Source organism: Heliangelus exortis, chromosome 8, assembly GCF_036169615.1.
Source record: "Heliangelus exortis chromosome 8, bHelExo1.hap1, whole genome shotgun sequence".
NCBI classification, from domain to species: domain Eukaryota; kingdom Metazoa; phylum Chordata; class Aves; order Apodiformes; family Trochilidae; genus Heliangelus; species Heliangelus exortis.
Window position 1 is genome coordinate 12,180,359 of NC_092429.1, and position 22,798 is coordinate 12,203,156.

At 36.3% G+C, this 22,798-nt stretch overlaps 1 protein-coding gene across 26 annotated transcripts in view; it reads right to left on the minus strand.

The window, feature by feature from the left end:
- FUBP1 (far upstream element binding protein 1) overlaps window positions 1-22,740 on the minus strand; it is a 37,250-nt gene extending 14,510 nt beyond the window's left edge. The window contains exons 1-23 of one of the 26 annotated variants that reach the window (XR_011727082.1): window positions 22,516-22,729; window positions 21,273-21,363; window positions 20,217-20,279; window positions 19,330-19,368; window positions 18,967-19,006; window positions 18,403-18,452; window positions 18,242-18,313; window positions 17,913-17,970; window positions 16,735-16,897; window positions 16,560-16,658; window positions 16,375-16,476; window positions 15,629-15,731; window positions 15,444-15,544; window positions 14,785-14,926; window positions 13,916-14,076; window positions 13,047-13,201; window positions 12,879-12,958; window positions 9,941-10,069; window positions 9,198-9,272; window positions 5,530-5,675; window positions 3,856-3,953; window positions 2,946-2,993; window positions 371-2,019 (exon numbers count right to left, since the gene is read on the minus strand). Coding sequence is in view for 16 of the 26 variants with exons in the window: in XM_071750480.1 (XP_071606581.1) it covers window positions 2,014-2,019; window positions 2,946-2,993; window positions 5,530-5,675; window positions 9,198-9,272; window positions 9,941-10,069; window positions 12,879-12,958; window positions 13,047-13,201; window positions 13,916-14,076; window positions 14,785-14,926; window positions 15,444-15,544; window positions 15,629-15,731; window positions 16,375-16,476; window positions 16,560-16,658; window positions 16,735-16,897; window positions 17,913-17,970; window positions 18,242-18,313; window positions 18,403-18,452; window positions 18,967-19,006; window positions 19,330-19,368; window positions 20,217-20,279; window positions 21,273-21,363; window positions 22,516-22,629 (2,037 nt within the window). In the remaining 10 variants the exon portion in view is untranslated. Of the gene's footprint in view, window positions 1-370; window positions 3,954-4,763; window positions 5,119-5,529; window positions 5,676-9,197; window positions 9,273-9,940; window positions 10,070-12,878; window positions 12,959-13,046; window positions 13,202-13,915; window positions 14,077-14,784; window positions 14,927-15,443; window positions 15,545-15,628; window positions 15,732-16,374; window positions 16,477-16,559; window positions 16,659-16,734; window positions 16,898-17,912; window positions 17,971-18,241; window positions 18,314-18,402; window positions 18,453-18,966; window positions 19,007-19,329; window positions 19,369-20,216; window positions 20,280-21,272; window positions 21,364-22,079; window positions 22,311-22,515 lie in introns of those variants that run through there. The other 25 variants (XR_011727078.1, XR_011727084.1, XR_011727077.1 and 22 more) reach the window with 25 other exon arrangements.
- Window positions 22,741-22,798: the final 58 nt, after the last annotated feature.

Genomic DNA, 22,798 nt, shown 5'->3' on the forward strand with positions numbered 1-22,798 from the left:
TTAATCACATTTTCAGTTAAAGAACATGTGGATAAGCCTTCACATAAAGACAAGCTGCAGGACATTAGATTTCTGCAGCCATTTCAAAAATTTTTGAATATGCTGACTGCTGGTTCTACTGTTACCTTTTGGAGTCACAGCTGTAACTTAAAATAGTTACAAATGAAGAAACATCTTGAAAAAATGGTAACAAACTGCATGGTTTTGAATAAGTATTTATCCTAATAGCCATTTAAATACATTTTACTTCATTTCACGTGGGTGATGTTCATTCACACAAGTACTAGTTGATGCAGTGTCTTTCCTGTGAAACTGTTATTTCAAACTAGCAAAGGCAGGGATAGGAGCATAAAAAAGACAAAAACATTGCTATTATTAACCATCAGATTACATTTATTGAGAAAAACCATACAAAAACATTATACAGTTAACGTGTACCCAGATTACATACAATGTCAATGCAAGCTCAAAACCACATTTTTGTAAAGCATTCAATTTACCTCAAGTCCAAGCTGCATCTCCCTAAGACACTGTTCCCATCACAGTTGCCTTTTAAAGCCAATCTTCTTTTTACACACGGGTAGTTTCTGCAGAGAACACTTTTCTCAGGACGAAAAGGCATTTCACATGCACGCAAGAGAAATATTGTGCATACATAAGAGTTTTATAAGCTATTACTAGGGAAGAGGGAATCCTGTCAACTGTATGCTTCCTGAAAAGCCCAGTCCTCCCTTCCTCCCCCCACTTTCAGAAAAATGCAAAATAAAAAGCTTTTAGCATGCAATGAAAAACTCTAGAAAATTACTTTGGAGAACAACAAGGGAGAAACAGTTTCTATCATCCTATGAAATACCACTAGTAAAAAGATGGAAGTATTTCAAGACAGGCTGTGCAAGTGAATAATGTTTCTGTCTGCCTGGACAACTTAAAACAGATGACTTATGATCACACTGATCTGAAGATTATCCACCTGACATTTTATTTCATAACCTATTAAAATACAGGCTGCAGAAAGTGATATGAAAATGCTTTTCCTACTTTGAATATTATGCTTTTTAAACTTTTTGTACTCATTCACATTGTACTTAAATGGTGGGACCGAGGGGGCAGGGAGAGAGAAGAGCAGGAAACATGTAAAGCCAAGTTTGGACAAGTTCATTAAATTTCTAAGGAAGTCCAGTTATCTTTTAGGATCAGGATAGCTCCAATAATCTATTTTCTATTCTCTTTAGAACTATGAGTTTGGGGACAGAGTTGAAAAAGAAACACTATGCTTCTTAGCACAAAACACCATGCCTAATAAGCCCAGCAGTGAGAAAGCTGGAAGTACACCTCAGATGCTACATACAAGAACATCTCATCTTCCACACACTAGCAACATTCCAATAAACTGGCTTTCTCTTCTCTACCTCCTCCCGCTGGCTAAACTTATAATTCAAAGACTGTTATGATATTTTAGCAACAACAGTTGAGGAAAAAAGTATCATGTAAAAGGTAGTGAACAAATAACTCACCCCAACACTAAATTCACAGTATCAAAATTCAAATGGTACACACATCTAACCTTTTCTCACATCAAAAATGAAGTTACATATTAAACTACAGCTGAAATATTAAGTAGCTTGAGAAACTGAAGCACAACTATTAATTTAGTCAAAAAATTCAATATATCTAATCTTGGCTGTTTAGAAGAATATAAGTTAAAGTAGATGGTTTATATCATTAAATCACAGTTTAAAAAACTTAACAGATTATGGAACATTTATGGTCAAACAATATTAATACTTCAAAGAATGAAAAGTGATCAAAACAAAAATCATACCCTACACCATTATGTATGGGATACATTTCAAATCTGTTATGTTTTTGCCAATTTTACCTTCTACATGGAGCCCTTCTATGGTCCATGCTCATCGGCTCACCAATGGCATACACTCAAAGGATTCCTCCTTACTGGTAGTAACTATCTCAGGACCTGATTCTATGAGCTATGATTTGGTGCTTGCAGCATCTTCAGCACTGTGTGTGAAAATGAAGGCAGTATTTTTGAATATTTTTCTTTGATGTACAGATAAACAGGACTTTTTCTTGAAAGAGGAGCAGCACATTTTAGAAACAGAGTAATCAACAAAAAAACCCCAAATAGATGCTGCTTTACTTTAAGCTAAAACAAAAACCAGAAACAAAAATCTATACCAGACCATCTGTAAGACATACAAACATTTTAAACTATCAAAATATACAGCAATTCAGTTTAAGTATCAAGAAATAGGATACACTGACTGCTATATAAAATATTACTTGCTGTACTGTTAACATTTAATTTGTGCACATGCTTTTTCAGTTAAAACATACTCATCTCTGAAACTGCAGAATCTCTTTTCCTACCATGTCAAGTATGAGTAAGCAAACTAAGTTATCTAACAATCCCACTAACACACTGTAACTGTAAGACAAGTTATCAAGTTCAGTGATAACAACAAGTCATATTTTCAATATTTAGGTTTTAAGGGTTTAAGTAGGAACAGTGCCCTATTATAAAAAAACATTTGTGAAGGCTGTTGACCTTTCTAACCAAAGTAATTCCTGCATATTTTAATGGTTTTGATTCTTTAATTGCAACAATTAACTATTTGAGGAAAAAAGAACAAAAATTACTTATTCTGATCAACTTGAAATACTGCAATCTACTAATCTTTTCTAAAAAAAACAACCAAAACAGTAAAACCCAGAACAAATTAAAAAACCCCAAAAAATCCCCAACATATTTACCTAGAAATATAAACAGTTGTTTAAAAGACTTTCCACTGAAATGGAACCGTGAGTAACAATGCATCTGGGGAGGCAGCAGATTGCTTTTCAATACACAACCACAAAGATCTCACAGGGACAACATTAATGTACTGAAATATATTGATTTATATACTTCCTTAGGTTGTGCTTACCTGTTGCTTTTTTGCAGCAGAACCTAAGGTGGAAGGTCTGGGAAGGCACTGTGAAGTATAAATAATTGCACTGTTTGCAATTAATAAAGATTTTATACCTTAAATGAATCAAAATCAACAGCCTCCATTTTGTGAATGATAAAGAATCCAGTGAATTTAATTTTTCTCAGTTTAGTATATATGCACCATTCTATAAGGTTATCTACAAAATACCATGCAAAATATATGAACTATTAAACTTCATACCCTACACTAAGATAGCAAATTCTGGCCTAGCCTTTCTTCAAGCTACTAAAATAATTCCTAAATTTAAAAGGGATAAAAATAATTCCTTCTACTTCTACAGCACAGTACATACATTGCTGATTACCTGAATAATCTACTTAAATTTCAAAGCCTTAACTTTTACTTCTCTGTGCAGCCACCCTAAAAAAATTTATTCTCAAAGCAACAATATGGTGATCCAAAAGATAAAGCAAGTAACAGTTACAGAATTATTCAAAACATACCTACATCACTACATATCTGCAAACTATCTGAAGACAAAGTCAACTTCTGTCTAGCAAGTGGTTCCAAAAACTTCAATGTTATGACATGCATACTTAAAAAACTGAGTGATACAGCTGTCTCAGGAGCACTAATGAAAAAAACTATTACTCAGAAACAGAAACATGATTTTCTTTAACTATTGCTAAACGTTTCAGGAATACTTACCCACAAAGCTCATATTATGTGTATATGTATAGATATGCAAACCTATGTTTCTGAATTAAGAAGCAATTAAGATTTCCTAAGAGACCAGCACTGTATTCCAACATAATAGTCACACAAGTATGGCATTTTCATTATGTGGAACATTGACAAAAAGATACTGTTGCAGTTCATCAATTTGTCATTCTGATGTACTTACAGTGCAATGCTCCTTGAAGGAACAATCAAGGATGATACACAGCACAGTCCTCCTCACCCCTACAGAGCTAGTTCTATACTGGCTGGATCAAACCTGCACTTCAACAGACAATGGCAAGACAGACTGTATTGCATGTAGTCTAATATATGCAAAGAGCCAATAAATATGCAAAGAGCAAACACAGGATTTCAAGAGAATCAGGTTTTCAGTATGAGCATTAGAGCAATAAGAAGTTTCAAGTATATATAAAAAAAATAATCAATTGATTCAAATACTTGACTATTTACAAAAACAGGAGTTATCTGCTCTGCAGGAAGTACTCAACCACTCCTCACCACTCAAACAAAACAGCTTTAAGGACAGATGCATTTGTTTTGTAACTACTATGCATACCACATTGACTTTTCTACACTACATTTTGAAGTGGACTACTTTAAACTGAAGGCTTAAGAACAACACACTTAAAATAAAATTTTATAACTAGTCTGAAAAATCCATAAAATAGTTATGCAGGAACAGCTCTGAAGTATTCCATTAAGAACAAAATTATCTGTTATAGCAGCTGCACAGGTCTGAAACAGTGGTCATGTATAAAAGGAAATGTCACTGTTAATGCAATGGAAGTATGCCAAAAGATCACCTTCTTAAACACATGCAGTTTTAATCAAATAGGAAGAAAATTAAAGTATCAAGATTACTGGTGCTAGGCAGCAAAATACAATGAATGAAAGAGATCCTCCATCTACAACTATTCTGCAAGAGGGGAAAAACATGCTAACGGCAAGTTTTTAACTCAACAAGGTTTCATGGGGGAAAAAAAATCTCATTTGTGTACAGGTACCTTGATTCAGCGTTGCATATCAATCCTATAATTCTTTATATGCCCACATATCCAACTTACCGACACAGGAGGTTTCATATTATTTATTGTAAAGCACAAAACAGGCATTTTAAAAGTGATAAAGTATACATTGAAAAAGTACATTTATATCACAAAGCATTGACCACATAATTGCAAATACATTTGCTGGAATGTGTACATCTACACTAATACTAAAAACAAACCATTTTTCATTTCTACACAGAAATATTACCTCCTATCAGTAGTGATAGATATTTTGTACATTTTCAAAAACACTATTTTTTTTTTAACCAAACAAAATTAAGATCTTCATCAAGGCGTCTGCATCCATACATTTAACAAAGGTTTTTTCCCCCACACAATGAAGCAAATACTGTATTGTCCACTTCTTATTATTGGCCCTGTGCAGAAGAGATACATAAGAGATACACAAAAAGTTAAAGAAAATCCTTTAAATTGAGCTAACTCAGGAGTGAAGCCTTTAAGAAAGAAAAATTGGTTAATGTAAATGGTGGTGGCTTCTTGCATGGTTTTCAAAACCCTGGGAGGAGAAAGTTTTTCTTTAAAAAAAAGCAAAAAACAACAAAAACAACAACAACAAAAAAAACCAAAAAACCATAATTACCGAACATATGGATAGATACAGAACTCAAGTTGTCAGGTAAACAAAGTCGTCTATTTATTATTCGGAGAGTTATTTTGCTAGAAAAAAAGATGCATACTCCAAAGGTAACAAAGCAGGAGACATGCAAAAAGATATCTATAACCACTGAAACAGAAGCCAGCCAAAAAAACCCATTAAAATTTCATACCTGTGGTGCTGGAGGATGCTGTGGCATTCCCTGTGGACTTGTCTGGGCGTAATATGCTGCCTGCTGCCTGTAGTACTCAGCCCATGCTGCACTGTAATCTGGCTGACCACCCGGAGGAGCCCCAGCAGGGGCAGGAACTGCTTGACCTACAAGTAATTAAGATTACATAGCTTTGTATATATATATATATATATATATATATGTATAAAATTCAAAAATACAGTGTCTAACAAATATCACCTAGCTTCTTACTCAGATTTTGAATAATCTCGTGGCTTTATTTTTTTTACTTAACCACTCATCCTGTTATTTTAATATAATGATTCCCATGTAAAGCAAAATTGGGGAACTATAGGGACACTTTTTTCCACCTCTTGAATAACATTCCAGAGCAAAAGCCTTTAAAGCCTGCTGACCTAAACAACCAGTTATATTTAAACTAAAAATACAAGTCAACAGGCAAGAATAATTTTTATAATCTGCCTGGACCAATTTCTCGTTGTACAGACTGCATTAATGAATACACCAGATGCCAATTCATTCACACCTCCTTATTCGGGCCTCCTTAATGCAACTAACTGCCAGGTTATTGCAGATAACATTTTTCAAAAAGAACATTGTTTTTGTAAACATTTACTCCACCACAGCATATAGGCCTGAAAATTCTCTTTCCAATCTTTGCTTAAATTCCAGTCCTCTAGAAATAACAAACAGCATGTGCACACGTGCATGTACACACACACCCTCTCTCAAACGTGCAGCTAAGGACTACCAGGACTTCCAACAAAATCCACTTGCAGCTTAAGAACTCTATAAATCTAACAGACCAATACACATGGACTCTTTAGTGTATGGAAAAAACAAAGTCAACTTTTAGGCCCTTTGTTCCAAGAAAGGTTCATCACAGCCATTTTTACTACCTTTTCCCCTTATTTCAGAAACATTAAAAACACACACTTGAAACCAATAAATTTTGTCACTATTTTATCTAAAAGGTGCTTTTCCAGTTACCACTGCAGAATGTACATGACTATAAGCAGAACAACACTCTCCATGCTCTATCCAACCATCTGTCCTTACACTTGCATGCATCCAGACAGGAGGGTTTTATAGTGAGCACTTCACTTTAAGTTTCTTGAACTTCCAAGACATAACTATTGCCTACTGTGACATGCTATTTTTGGTCATCTATATGCTTAGATTTGAAAAAATAAACTTTTAAGTTTTACAGTCATAGTTAGGGTACTATACTCTTTTCTAGGACACTAGAAATAAAAAAATCCACCACATACAATCACACTACATCAAATAAATCCAAGCAAAATGCAAACCTCCACCTTGAAAAATTCCACATGTATCTAATCTTCTGTTTAGCTAACAAAAACCAAAAAACAAACAAAAAAGGCAGCTTCCACAAATTTTCCAAAAAAGTCTTCAAACTTACCTGCAACCACATCACCTTTTATTTAGATAAAAAGATAACCAAGTAAACTTTCTGGTGAACACGAGTATCAAAGATTCTAATGAACAGTTTTGTCCAGTGTACCAGACAGAAGGCTGATTTTCCTTGGTTGATTTTAAAATAATTTTACAAAGAAAATCCACATAAGAATACTGGCCATCCACACTCTTCTTATAATGTGTGCACTCTCCAAATCTTCTCAAAACCACTGAGCAGCAGATGTGAGAATTTGGAAAAGCACTATCCTGAACATCTTCAAAATGCAGTTCCTCCATTTTGCCACCCTCTGCACAACTTACACAGTTTTTCCACTTACAGTACAGATAAACTGAAAAAAACCTCTCCAACAGCTTTTAGGTTACACAGCAAAGTAACTGTTTTCCCAGAAAAGTACTATCACCCTCATAGGGTTGCCACACGGATTATCAAAGCAGTTTCCTCAACAGAAAAAATAAAACTGATTTGGCTCAGCAAGCCCCAAGTTTATGTTCAGTTCTCCAGCACAGCTGTTTGTGCTGTAAAAAAATCTGAAAGATTCCTACCTTCCCCCTTTTGCACACAAAAAAAAAAAGGGACAAAAAAAAGGGACAAAAGCGTTACAATACTGTAAGAACCACAAACAGTATCAGCTGTATTTGAAACCTGGACAGGACCTGAGCTTCCCAATGGACAGCCTTGCTGCCTCTCAGTTCCTCTACTAATTTTTTATACTGCTCCTAAGGAGGTGGGGTAAACATGGCCCGTTAGCATTAAATTAGCTCTTTAGTGAATTCTCTGCCCTTCAACCTCACTTGGTCAGCTCTTCCTCTTGTCTAAGAGGATCTCCCATATCAAGATTTTCAACATGCTGAAGAAGCAAAACGTTCCTGTGATTTACAGTCAAGTTACAGAGGTCCAGACATCAGGAGTTCATGTTCAGGCAAAGAACTCAATTTCAACTAGAAAAAGAAATGGGTATCACAACTGTCCTTCTGTTTTTCCTCTCAATTTTTGTCTTGTGATTTCTTTTTCTTAATTATATATTTTAAGAGCAATTCTTTACATATTCCAGGGTTCATCTTTTTTTGGTTCACACTCCTTTTTGGACTTGCTCCTAGAAACTTTATCCCAACACCTTGTAACTATTGTAACTTGTAGCTATTATTTAATTAAAACAAGTGAAAGACTGGTGGAACTCAGGCTTTGCTTTCCAGAGCCAGTAAATTAGGAAGATGGCAGAGCCCATGCCAATCATAGATTTTTCTGACAAAGGCAGTTGAAAAGAATCAAGTTTTGCACAGAAGAATGGGAGCTGAACTGTCAGCTACAGTAAACTAGTAGTTAAATGAAACAAGAGGAAAAACAGAAATGTCCATCGTATCTTAAAAATCATGTGTTTGGGAGTTCTGTTGCAATTTTCTTAGTCTGATACACAATTCTTGAAGTAAATAATCATTTCAATTATGCTGCACCAAAAAACAAAAAATCCCAACCCAAAATAAAAGTAGCTGTGTCTTGGCAAATAATTTGGGATCCACTTGGAGGAAGGCTGGAATCAAGCATGCTATTTCATCTCAACTCCAAATGCTTCTTCAATATTCCATGAGAAAAATGGGTGCAATTGGAAAAGGGCAAAAAAACCCCAAACCTTCCCTCCCACCCAAACAAAAAATCCAAACTAGATGCTACTGTATGCCTCATCAAACAGCACTTGTATTCATAAGACTCTTAGTCCTCAGTGTACAAACCTAGCATAACATAAAAGAAAGCTCGTTATGATGCTTTAGTGACCTGGAACACAGAAAGCAAGCTATAAGAGAAAAAAAATCTCTGTAATCTTAAGAGCACTAGGAAACAACTACCAAACAACAAGACCAACAGCTTCATAAAGGATATGAAACCTGAACCCCAAAACTCATGATATATTCTAAAAATATTCATACTGAAGTATTGTTTCCCAGTGACCAACTATAGCCATCTCATTAGATATGAAGAGGTTTTGCAAAGCTAATAACTACTATGAGTACAAGTAAGTGTCTTAAACACAGTACAAGTTTTCAAGCCTGTTTTCCTGCAGGATCCCGAGCCTCTAATAGTATTTGGTTCAGGAGACAAGTCAACTGTACGTTTCTTTGGGTATAGAAAAAATAAAGTCTCATCTAACAAGATATGAAGTATTCTAAAACACTGTAATATGCAGAAACAACAAAAAAACATGCACACATACCCATTTTTTTGTAGTACTCCTCCCAGGCCTTGGTATAGTCAACCTGCCCTGCTGGTGCCGGATTTGGCTGATCTCCTGAATTACATTAGAAACAGTCAAAATAAAACTACTGGATTTTATTTCATACATAAAACAATTTTCAAATAATGAACTGATTTTCTCAGTAACAATCCAAAAAAACACTACTCAAATCTGACACTACAAACCTATGTGGTACAAGCTACTATAAACAGAAACAGTTAGTAGAAGACTACATAAACAAACAAATAATTGTAAGTGTTCAGTGTGTTTTCAAAAATCAGGAAATGCACACTACTCACAGTACAAAATACCTCCCAAAATTAAAGTGGTAAGTCTCATGCAGGCTCAACAATTATATTAATACAATTAAATACAACTGTCATTTTCATAAAACCACTGGAAGTGATGCAGCCATTTAAGCAATAGGCAATTAACAGTGTGGCTCATTCAGTTTTTATTTATGACTGACCACACTATGTAAATGTAATAGTCAGAGCAAATTGCAGCAAAATTCTCTTTGGGAGTGTATTGCAAGGTAAATACGTGACCCTTACTACTGCTGAAATTAAGGACAGCAATGTCAATGGCTGTACACAAGAGTTTTGCAAGACAACCAGTTACTTTACAATAAATACACCAAATATATCAAGACAACAATAAAAAATAATGGGGTATCTACACTCCCAGCAACGACAAACGTATTCATTTTACTAAACAGCTACCTTGTCCATTAGTTTGGGTTGTAGCTGGTCCACCAGGAGGGGCTGCAGGTGGTGGCTGTGCTTGTTGCTGATAGTAGTGAGCATAATAAGCTGCCCACGCTGCTGAATTGGGATCTGTTCCTGGCTTACCTATAAAAACAAACCATAAGCATTTGTAAAAGTTGCATGAACACAATACTGTCCTCAACTAACCCTGTCCTAAGCATTCAGATTTTCCTCTAAGGAAAAATCCATCTAAATCAAATAACCATTTATATCCTGGAATTATCTGTTCTTTCTAGCACAAGCTTTTGATCAGGTTTCAGACAAATGTATTGTATGAAGTACACTTTCACAGGACTGAAGAGATAAAAGTCACTCTAGAACCCTTACTACTACAGTGCCATTTAAATTTTTAAAAATCTGATAAACAGAAACAGATTTTAAATTTCAACAGTCATGTTACTAAATGGCAACAACAACAATTAATCATTAATTTTGCATGAATTTCAGTGGTTTTTACTTTTGTTATAGCCTCACACTATAGACACTGATAAAGGAGGCATGCCTAGTAAGTATTTCTGAAGCAGAATATGTATCTTACTAGGTATTTGCAATGCTGTCAGTTAACTTTAGAGTAACAGTAAAATATAGAAACACATAGTAACCTGTATCCGCATATATGGCTATAAAGCATCACTGTTTACTTACAGCTTTTTGGTATAACAAGTAATAGCAATACTTGCATCTTCTGCAGCTATCTCTCCATGCTTCCCTTATTTTTAACTATATCTAGGTAGGGCAACAATGCTGCTTCCTAGAGCCTTGTTTCTCTGATTTTCATATATTGCCTTCAGGAATAGCTTATTCTTGCTGAATCACAGAGATTGATTATATTACTAGACCGGTTATCCACAAAACCTGAAAATTTACTGTTAGAGAACCACAACCAGTATTCTTTAACACTATTTGCAACCTTAAAAACATCTGCAAATAAATGCCAACTGAGGAAAGAACTGAGCACAAAAATATTGACACAACTGATACTTTAGGTAACTATAAATAGGAATGAAAGTGCATTTTCCCCACCAACACAAAATAGGAAAGGCAGCACCTAATGGAAAAGCAAGAAGTCCCCTGAAAATGGTATTCAGAGAGAAGAAATCCACAACAAACTTCTTGCAGTATTCATTTAGCATTCACTCAGATATAACCATGTAAAAGGCACAAAGTGTATCAGCACACAGAAAACAATATTAAGACGCTGTTTCCTTTTTAAATTACACTGCTTCCATCAACAACAGTGGATTTAAACTAGTATGTATTTTATTCTAAGGTTACCTGCAAATATCAAATAAGCCACTGCTTGGTTCCCCCCCTCCTTCCCCTTAGTAGCTACTTCTCTAGAAGAACACAGAGCAGGATTCATTAAAGTTCCAAAGAAATCTGACTGTAGTAACTAGCTCCACCTTCACGTGTGACAAGAGGCAAGCATGGTTCTGGAGAAAGCACCTCTGAAAAAAATACTAAAATAACCCATTTGTTACACTGAAATGAACAACTAAGTGGACAAATGTACACAACTCATCCAAACAAATGCTATTTGAAAGAAACACCAACTGCACATAGGAAAACTTCATTTCTAAGAAGCGTATTTTGCAAAAAAATTGGTTAATAAAATCATCATCAAGATGATATCAAGGTACTTGCCATTTCTCTTACAGTTCCTTATATATATAAATTCCTTTAAAGAAGATTAAAATGTGGTAGCAAAATGACTGTAACATTTAAGCAGTGGTTTTGGATAAAATGACACTTTCAGTATGCCAAGAATACAAGTCAAGTCTCTGTGTATCATCCTACTTTTAAATAACTATAATAGGCATTTTTTTAAATACTAGACAATGCACACAAAGATAGCTTTTATACAAGTTAGGAAAATGAAACTAGAGATGGTTACTTGCCCAGAAAGGATATAAAAAAGATTTGAACATGAATGAAATGCTCCATAGATTTTAACATCCTCCACAGGCCTCCCCTTTTTTCACTAGTGGAGCTTGGATCAGGACTACTTGCTACCAGAAACTATTTATTCCATTTTTTAACAAAAATAGAATTGAGATCTTCTAGCTGAAGTTTTGAAGAAGCTCTGCCTCAAACAGTGAGGTACAAGTGACTCAAGCATCTAGCCTTACCATGCCTTCTGTGACTGCAGTTCCATTTACCCATATGTTCTAGTCCAACCAAAGGATGTAACTTAAGCAAAACAGGATACTAAAACTTTGGGAAGTTGTAATTAAGTAAAAACTCCTGGTTTTGACAAAGACAAATAAAAATAGAAGAAACAGATTCTACACAGGTGGGCTTTAAAAGAAAATACAAAACTATTATAAGTTCAAAATACAAATTCCTAATTAGTTTTACTGTATTACCAGCAGTATAACAACTGATAAAGGACTGAGCAAAATACTCTGAGAAGCAATCCTCATATAGGTAAACAAAAGCTAGAAATACATAATATAGCAGTCAGGATCAATGGGATTGTAAAGGGCATTGTTTAACACAGAATACAGTGTCATTCACAATTAGGGAAAGAAAACACCTTCATTAGAAAACTTCATGTAAAGACATCCATTGCAGGAAAAATTAACTTATTTGCATAAAATTGGTTAACCTAGAGTCTTGCAAAAAAGTACCATAAACTGGGATGCAGCATCAGCAACATTCAGTAAACAAGCACATTCCAACTGTAGCAAGTGATTTTCAACATCTAACAACCAACATGTAGGAAGTCTAAGCCATACATTAAAACTGACAGTAAGGAAAAGCATGAAGAAGAGGAGCTTTTTCCCATTTACCAGCATGACACAAATGAACTGTGGAACATATATACCTGAAAGGACAAAATGGATGTACTCAAATAACATCCACACTACAGTACAACTGTGACACTTCATACCTGGATCTGGTGGATTTGGTGGCTGCCAGTGTGGATAAGCATTTCCCCATCCTTGTGGAGCATACGGAGCTGGAGGACCACTACAAAAGACCAATTGACAGTGAATTGCAGTGAAAGCCAGACCCAGGGTCACCCTACAAACAGGAAGCCAGCTGTGCCAGTACTTACTGAGGTGCAGGGCCAGGAGGCCCTGGATTGTAAGGAGCTGGGTTATAAGGTCCCATGGGAGCACCAGGACCTGGTGGTCCAGGAGGTCCATGTGGGCCAGGAACTACACCATGGGGTCCATGGGGAACAGGTGGACCCAATGGATTTACTGGACCCTGTAACAAGAATAGCAGAGAAGGAAATAAACCTTTGAAGTTCTCCAGTGTTCAAATCATTAGAGGCATATATCTAAATACTTCAAGAATATTATTTAAAAGCAATTAAATATTTTATATTAAGACACGGAGAAAGCAGTCTTTTGAAGATTAATTAGGCTTATGGTTAGTAAAAAACAGTGAAAAGCAGGTGTGGCATTAATAGCAGCTAGGAAGCTGCATTTATTTCTTCTGAAATAAAAAATTTCACAAATAAACAGATTTTTCCACAAGCTGTTTTAAAAAAACCCCAGACTATCAGTGCTTCAAAATAAGTTGATACATCTAAGTCTGGCTGATCTTGCTAATGAAATCTGTTTGCAGTATGAGGTACAAAAAACAGGTAGTAAATTTGATTATGTGCATTCACAAAAGTCCAGGGAATTTAAGAAGTGTTAAACTTGGATTAGAACTCCACCAAAATATACTGAGCCCAAAAAACTAAACAGACGCTTTAGTAGCTTTAACAGTATCAAAGATAACTTTGAAGTCACTGCATTTCATTTACATTGAAGAACCATTTCCATCTGAAGTTATGTTTGTATTACCTTAAACCCTTATTATAAATTAGTATTATTATCTGATTAAGTAATTTGGAAGTGAAACAGAAGACAGAGACCCACTTTCTATTTTGTTTAATTACACTGGTAAGTAAAAGTATAGCTGCACACTCACTCCAATCTTTTCTTCTATAAGTTGTCGTGCATAATCTATTTGCTGGGGTGTTCCACGGATAGTAAACATCTTCATATTTGGATCTGCATTAGGTGGAGGATTTCTTTGAAGTTCTATTCTAGCACCAGACTGCTGGCTTATACTTTTAATAGTTTCACCACCTACAAGGCAAGATACAGTTTTTATGACATGCATTTAAGCAAGAATACTAACACTTAAATCAGGGAAGTCAAATGCATGGAAGCTGAAGGAGTCTTTTCACTTCTTTAAGAGTCATATGAGAACATTTTAACTGAAAAAAGTGCCTCTTCAGGGTAGTATTGCACTTTGGTTGAAATACGTTAGTAAAAATAAAATATTTTTTAAATTAAACCCCACAATATTTACTCAGAAAGAACAGCAAATAATTGCTACAAAGTTGTCTTTTCCATTCATGTAAAGATGTAAGATTAGACATGAGCAACAACCAATGCCCATGGTTATCAGCAAATACAACCTTGAAGTCTAACTTCACTACACAGATGCAGTAACAGTAGCCTAAGCAAGAAGTATCAAATGCAAGTTAATCATAAGATACATCATCTAAGAATCTACCAAACAATACCAACACAATTAAACAGTTTTAAAAGAACGGGTTAAATAAATTGATTTGTTCTTGACTTTCAACTACAGTGGGTATGAGTTTGGGTGAGGAAAATCTGAAAATACTATTAGGAGTGTTATGATTTATCACAGTATGATGTCGCTCTACTGTACATGAAACAAGAAGCAAAGGCTTCTCTTGAAACATCTCTCTAATATGGCTATTTGCACAACCAGAGAAGTTGAGGTTTTGTATCTGTATCTATATGTAGTTTAAGATATATTGCCTTTGCCAATGATTAATCCAGTTTTGCCAGTGGGAACAATAAAATTGAATTCCTGTAATCCACCGGGAGGTCCCATGTTCCAGTTGCCTTGGCCTCTACCCCTTCCTCGACCACCAGGCCCTGGTCCACCAGGGTTACCAGCCTAAAAATAAGGCACAATAAATTAGCATGTTCTATATTAATTACTGCAAACAAATTATTAATGCCAACTGGTTACATCACATGATTTGTTAAGAACTGATTTACTGGTCACATAGTTTCAATAGTTTCAGTACTATCTTTTTCAGAAGACATACATTACATTTTAAGCTGTTCTGTAAAACTTTGCATATGAAGAATGAAGAAGGAAAGAATATGGAAGAAACCAAAAAGTTCTGCATGTACAAAGAAACAATTTGTCTACCTTCTGTAAGTGCAGCACTGGGGCTCATCTTAAAATAAATATTTAAGTCATGTTTTAAACAATAATTACAATATTATCATTCTGATGCTTGCAAAATTTTAACTGTAAAAGCAAACATTCATATTCCAGACTGAACTCTGAAGTAGACTAAAATTACAACATTATTTTCTTTAGTTATACACTGATTTTTAAAATGTTAGGTCTTTTGAAAAAGTCTGGCAGGAGATTTTAAATGGTAAACAACATATTACCCAACCTGAACACTTCGAAGGAGATCTGTAATTATTTCTGCAGCATGTTGACATCTGTCAGGAGGCCCTGTGATTTGGGCTATTCTATCTGGAGTTGTTCCATCATCTGGAATAAAAATGAACTATTCTAGTTTATGTAATCCAGTAAATTTTTGTTTAATTCACAGAAACTTACAAAGATATTACCAACCTGGCTTAAACTGGATCCTAACACCAGCATCATTCTGTATCTTTTTTATCATCTCTCCATTTCTTCCAATTACAATACCTACAGCAAATCGTGGTATTGGAACCTAAAGAGAAAAAAACACCAATAAAACATGAAGATATCAATGATGGAAATACCCCTACTACATTCACAAAATTAAAGGGTCACATATCAGAACTAGGGTCAGTCTTGTGCCACTTAAGGCTTTCTGAATTGTGGATTTTTACTAAGTCAAAAGCCTTGCAAATTCTGGACAAAGGCATCAAAAGGAAAAACAGTCTATGTAGTACGAAGTCTCATCATGGCAGTATTTCCAGTGACACAATCAAAAAACAGAGGCTCCAATGGGCTTAATTTGCAGATTCAGAAGGAAACTTGAAGCCTCACCTCTGATGAACATTTTAAAGCTCATGACTTGAATAATAGATGGACTTACATATTCTTCTGTAAAGGCCAAACTCCAATTTCTATAATGACTGTATAAACTCAGCCGTAAAACTTAATTGCTTATTTGATAAAAAAACTGCAGCTAGCTGAAACAGAGCTGCTAGCAATGTGAAGTGAATGCTGCACAGCATTTAAAGTTGTAATTTCAGCAATCATCAAGTCATACTTACATGCCACCAGCACTTTTGGAATCTGTTTAACAGTTTTTCAGTATTACCCATCTTAACATTTTAACGTTAACATCTCAAAATACAGTGAACAAGTTTTTCAACCATGCTTACGTCTATCCCTTCATTTCCTCCTATTCTTGACCCATATTCGTTGCGCACCTCTCTAAAGCCACCTTGATCACGAATTAACTCCAGCACCATTTCCTTGGCTTGCTAAAAGAAGAATGAAACTTCATTTAGTTACTGCAATATCAGAATGGATTTTAAGATGCTCTGAATTCCGAAAGACTCCTTACTTGAACTTTATAAGGGTCTCCAGTTATCCTAAGGGGTTTGTCTGCACCAGTGTTCTGTGGACCATCTTGAATCATGACCATTTTAACACCTGCCCGCTCCTATTTGACAGAAGGGAGGTCAATACCCATGCAAATCCAGATTTGGTATGATCACATTTAAAAGAAGTATATATACCTGTAACTGTTTAATTGTCTCTCCACCTTTTCCAATAACTAAACCTGCTTTACTTGCTGGAATCATTATTTCTTGTACTGCATTTCCAGGTCCATCACCATGATGAAAGCCAGGTGCAGGTCTTCCCTTTTCAACTATCTGATCAAGTAACCTTTTTGCTGATCTGTGAAGGAATATACAAGCTTATAAATACACAAGTATCACTTGCCCACAACTTTCCTGCTCAGAAATGGTAAATTTTTAAAATTACGTTTCTGCAGAATATAATTAATATCACTAAGAAATAAGAGGTAAATTCAGTAAGCCTGTAACAGCAATTTAATTAAGTAATTTCAAGATAATGTGGTAGACCTAAAAATCAAATGTCAAAATACTTAAAGATGGTTCTTTACCAAGCATATGTGAGTAAAAATTGCCTCCTTAAACACTACATTGATCAAACTAACTCAGAACAAAAAATGGAAAACTTACCCTCTAAAATACTAGAAAAGAAAATAAATTGTTACAACTTACCTTTTTTAGTGCATTAAAAAAAAATCATCAGATCAAAAGCTTTTACTACCTTTGCCTAATTTCACCAGTAGATCAGAACCTCCCATTTGAAAGTGATCTTTCTTAATCTCCTAACAGTCAACCTTAAGGGAGACTGATGTTAAATTTTATAGAAAGACAAAGAACCTGAGACTGTAAAATAATCCCAGTTTTAACACCAAGTACCATAAGATCTGCTGATTGATTCAGAATGTGAAGTAAGGACATTTTTACTTAAAATCAATACCATCAAAATCAAGTATATATTCTCCACTCATGTAAGTTAGTTGCCATCAGAGTATAATAATGATTATGGTACTAACATTAATTAAAAAACTCTTCCCTCTAACATGTGGGCCGTATAAACTATGATTAAAATGAAAATTTCCATAAAGCAATGACATTATTAAAAGCAGCCTGTTAGTTGCAACTTAAGAGAATGTCATGTATATTCCTAAAGGAAAACATGTAGCTCACTGCAGGTTCAAGGCCTTTTTTCTTGTGTGTACATTTAATTGTCACCAAACTGCCTTTTAAATAGAAAAAAAACCAGTGATATTAACATACTATGTAGCTACTGTATTTAGAGCTGAAAAAATGAAGCATATTGCAGTTAAATATGCACATACAGAATTTGTTTTACTTACTGAACAGACTCTGGTGTTCCAGTTAGCATACATGATCTCTCAGGCAGGCCTCCACTATCTGTGGTCATAAAATAACACCAACTTAGCAGCAGTGTTAAATCAGAGATTATAAAACTAAGCATATACAAACTACTGGAATTTCACAGTGAAATAATCAGTGTACCACTGCATTTCTTTAGATGGTGCTAGTTGAGATTGGCACAAAATATTAAAATACACTTTAAATGAAAGTTGAAGCAATTAGAAGCAATGGCTTCCAAACTTTCTATCAAAAAAACCCCACCACAATAAACAAAGATAAAAAAACCCCAAGCCCCACAAATAGTTACCAGGTGCAATCTGTATTTTACAGCCAGACTCTTGCTGTATACGTGAGATCTGCTCTCCACCTCTGCCAATTACTTGAAGAAATAAAAAACAAAAAGATTTGTATAAACAGCATCTATTAACATCCCTTACTACACTACACCACCACATCCACACTACTTACTGAATCCAACCATCCCATCTGGAACTTTGTACTCCTCTGTCATCACAGACCTACAAACAATGTTAAAACAAACAAAAACCAACGGCCATTCAGAGACCAAAGAGATATTGTATTTATAAATACATTACCCCCTTTAAAATCAAGGGAGCTAGTTACTGTCCCTAGCATTGCCCAGACTTGCTTTCCTCCCAATAATTAAAAAAGTCATTATGCAAGAACAGTACTAAGTAAACTAACAATATACAAAAAGGTGACCCTAAAAAGTTAAAATACAATATGAATATTTCAAGCTTTCCTTCATCTAATTTACTATTAGCATGTGTGGTACAGAGAAGGCCAGTGTAGCACTGTAAATTTAATCTGCATATCCTTGGAAGTATGCTAAAAATACACAAATTTTGTTAAGTGTTTGGCTTGGGACTTGCTGAAGCTAAATTTCAACAGATCACACAACTATTGAGTACATGCTTTATGAATTGATACCACTTTTCCAGAAAAATTCATTGAAAATGCTTTCTTTCAGTAAAAAGGAAAACTCTACCTAAGATGTAGTGTAACTCTTACCTTTGTTGTTGATGCATCGGTGGTAGTTGATTTCCAAAAGCTATAAACAAATATTATTAAAATAAGTTAAAACACATACAGCTAGGCTTTTGCTTTGATAACAAAGCTAAACTGTATCAACTTTTGTCCTAGTTGAGAAGTTAAGGAGTGTTATCAAGAGGTTTGAAAACAGCTAAAAAGACTCAAGCTGTTGCTAACCACACTGTCAAGTTTTACAAAGCAGACTCATCCTGACAGAGTCATTCTTATGATCTCACTTATGCATGTATCACCTACCAGAACACTGTTTCAAATTCTTGTTCTGACAATGCTATGTTTCATTTAGTTGGGTTTTTTTTGTAACAAAATTTTAAAAATACTTACAATCATTCTGAGGAGCAACTTTCTTAGCATCTGGTTGATCTGCAAAATTAAAATTTTTTAAATTTTTTTTGCCAGGAAATTCAAGAAGCATTTACACCTTTTAGTGTGAATTGTAACTTTCCAGTGTATTTTAGTCCCTCTTTTCTTATTTTTTTTTTTTCCTTTTCTTTCTTTTTTTTTTCCTCCAATTTCAGGGAGTTGATCATCTGAATAAAAGAAAGAATCTCACGAACACTCAGCACTTGGTTAGTACAGCTGAAAAGATGTTAGGGTTTTCCATATTATCTATTCAGTGGTTTAACCAAAGGCAGTTTTCTGAACACACTGTGGATTGCTCATAGATATCCAGTCACTGAAACTTAACTAAGACAAGGAACAAAGTTTAGCTGTTGGTTGCTCAAGCTAATGATGCTTCTATTGTAAAAAAGAAAAAAATAAAATTCACACAAAAATCAACAATGATTTAAAGAAAAAAAATTCCGACAATGACCACAAATCTACATCAAACATCTGAAAATACAGCAATATCACATGGCAATGCAATCTCAATCTGAATGTTGATATGAAATTCCTATCCAAATATCAAGCATTTCATAGCATAAAACTTCAAAAAAAAGCAGATTTAAAGCAACTACATCACTGCCATCCAAATCCTTTCTGTACAGTAAAGGAATAAAAGACATAATTAACCTATATCTGAAAAGATAGACTACAAACTTCGGATGCTTCCTTCCCACCCCAAAATAAAGGTTATATGAACCACCATAATTTATGTGCAGCAAAAGCTCAGACACATATTCCAAGAAATATTTGTGTCAATCCAGAAAGATCCACTAGTTTATGTCATGTTTACATACTAAACACAGGTAATAAATAAAAATTCCTGCCTTTAAAAGGAGAGGGCATTCCCTCCCAGTGTGTTGTACTGCTCGGACTTGTCCAAGAGCCATCTACACATAAAATAAAAAGAATACATTACATATATCATCTGAAGCATCATTAGCTCATTTTTGTATATTAAAAACCTCACGGTTAATAGAAAAAAAAACTTTATTACAGGACACAAGAACGCCTGATATAAAGCCTTAGTTACATTCTGTAGACTGAGTTTCAATCCTCTCGAAGGAAAAAAAGGCATTGCTCTTTTTTGAGACCTAGGAGAACACTTCAACAAGCTCAGAGAGTTCTTTCCACAATTTATCCAGGATTTTTTGTGTATATTAAACAGATCAAACCCTGTTAAGTTCAAACTGGCTGCTTCATAAGAGACAGAAGATGACACATACACATTTCAGGAGAAAACTTTACTGTAGAATAAGGCAAATCCAAAAAGCTGCAACAAGTTAGAAGATCTAAGTATGACCTTATCAGGGTTCACACAGGCTACAGACTAAATAATAGGCTAAGCAAAAGTGTATACAAAGTAGAAAATTTACTTTCCTGTCTTTTTTTAAAGTCCTATGCTTTTACCATGAAATGCATTAATACTTTTATTTGAAAGTGTGCAATAATAAAGTTTATGAAACAATAAAATTTACAAAGTGAGCACTTTCTACACTAATTGTAATTTGCAAACTGTAATCAGTCCTACACAACAATAAGACTTTAAATGACATACCTGTGTAAGCGTTTCTTAACCATGAATTTATCTGCTCCCCTCCCCAGCATACATTTTCCTCTTTACAGCGTTTAAACCACATTTGAAATACTTAAAAAATGAGGTATACATTCACTTTAGATTAGAGCACCATGGTTCAACAAATTTCCCCCCTAAACTGAAACTGAAAAAGCATGTCATGATCTATCAAGGGAACAAGCTGTTTTTAAGCTGTGCTATGAAAAAACAAAACCCTACAAACAAAATAAACAAAAAAACACCTGCAATCATTCTGGCACCATGACCATACTCAACAAAAATAAATGCAGCAGTAGCGAGTGCATACCTCCATCCTCAAGAGGTCTTTTTTGCCCTCCATAACCGTAGTCGTTTGAATTCATTGAGGTGCCAGCATCTCCTCCAATTTTTGCTGCAATCTAAACAAAAGGGAGACATTGTGAGAAAAAAAATATTGTTAGACCTTAATTATTCCCGATCTTCTAAATGACTGTAAATGGTTTAGACAACGCATATAAAAATAACCTGGAATAAGTAAACAGAAAACTGCTGCTAGAAACAATTCAGTGCACGAATTTTTATTTTTAAATGTTTTCAAGGAAACTTGTGCTCACTGTTCAACAGCAAAGACTCCTATATTTTCTTCACCGTCTCAAAAAAACCCAAACCAATCCTTCCCTTTAAACACCATAAACTTTTTTCTAGGAGGCTTTTCCTTTGATGCCTATTTTTCACGAAACACAGCACTAGCTCACCGAGGGCCTATCCGCTAAAACTATTTCAAACCTTAGGACTCGCGATTACACCGGGTCTTCAAATAATTCCAAAACCGCGACGCGTTATTACCACGGGAGCCAAAAAATTTACCAGAGAAATAACGAAAACATCGCCCGTGGTGTAAAAGCTACCAATGAAACTTCGGGATAAAGAACTTCCGAAGAGGCAGTCCTCTCCCCGCAGGCCGCAGCGCTGCCCAACCGGTCCGAACAGGTTAGCGGGCACCGAGGGCGCCTCAGGGAACACAATACGGGGCCGTGCGGCGGAGCCGCCCTCCCTCCTGCCCCTCCGCCGCCCGAGAAGCGCAGCACCGCACCGAAATCCTGATAAGGCGCCGCGCCGCTAGCCGAGATTTTACCTCCCTGCAGGCCCAGCAATAGGGAACCCGCAGCGCAGCTCCCCGCACCCCCGCCGCCCGGGATGGCGCGGATCACTCCGGGCCGAGCCGAAGCACTCCCGGCGCCCAATCTGCCAGCGAGCAATGGCGGAGACGAGGAAGCCGGGGTCTGACTGCAAAAACCTTTCCCCAGTCGCGAAGGGCGGGCGACGCGGGTGCTCGCCGCGGCGTATGCAGAGGGGGGTGGGGAAGGGGCAAATCTCCCCCTCCCTCACACCCCGCGGACACACACTGGAGGAGGGATCCCCTCCTCGGATCCCCACGGAGCCGCGCGTCGTCAGGGTGCAACCCGCCGCCTCCTCCCGCGGCTGAAGCGCCGCGGCCTGGTCAGCAGCTGCCTCCAGGCCCCGGGACCCGAGGGCCCCATTGATTCGGCAGAGCCACGTTACACACACACCTGCCTAGCCCTCTGCAGCGCGTCTTTAAAGGCATCGTTCACTCCTCCACCTCCACCGCCGCCTCCTCCGGGTGCGCCCGAAGCAGGAGGGGGCACCGTGGAATAGTCCGCCATACTCGCTCAGCCACTGCTTCCTGCCCCACTCGCTGCCTGCCAAGAAAGAAAGAAAATGGCGGCGGGCGGGAGCCTTTCACATTCCTGCGCGGCATCGTGCTCGGGGAGGGGGGGGCGGGGGGAGGGGGAGGGGAGGGAGAGCGGACAAATATCGCGAGACCTCGGCCGA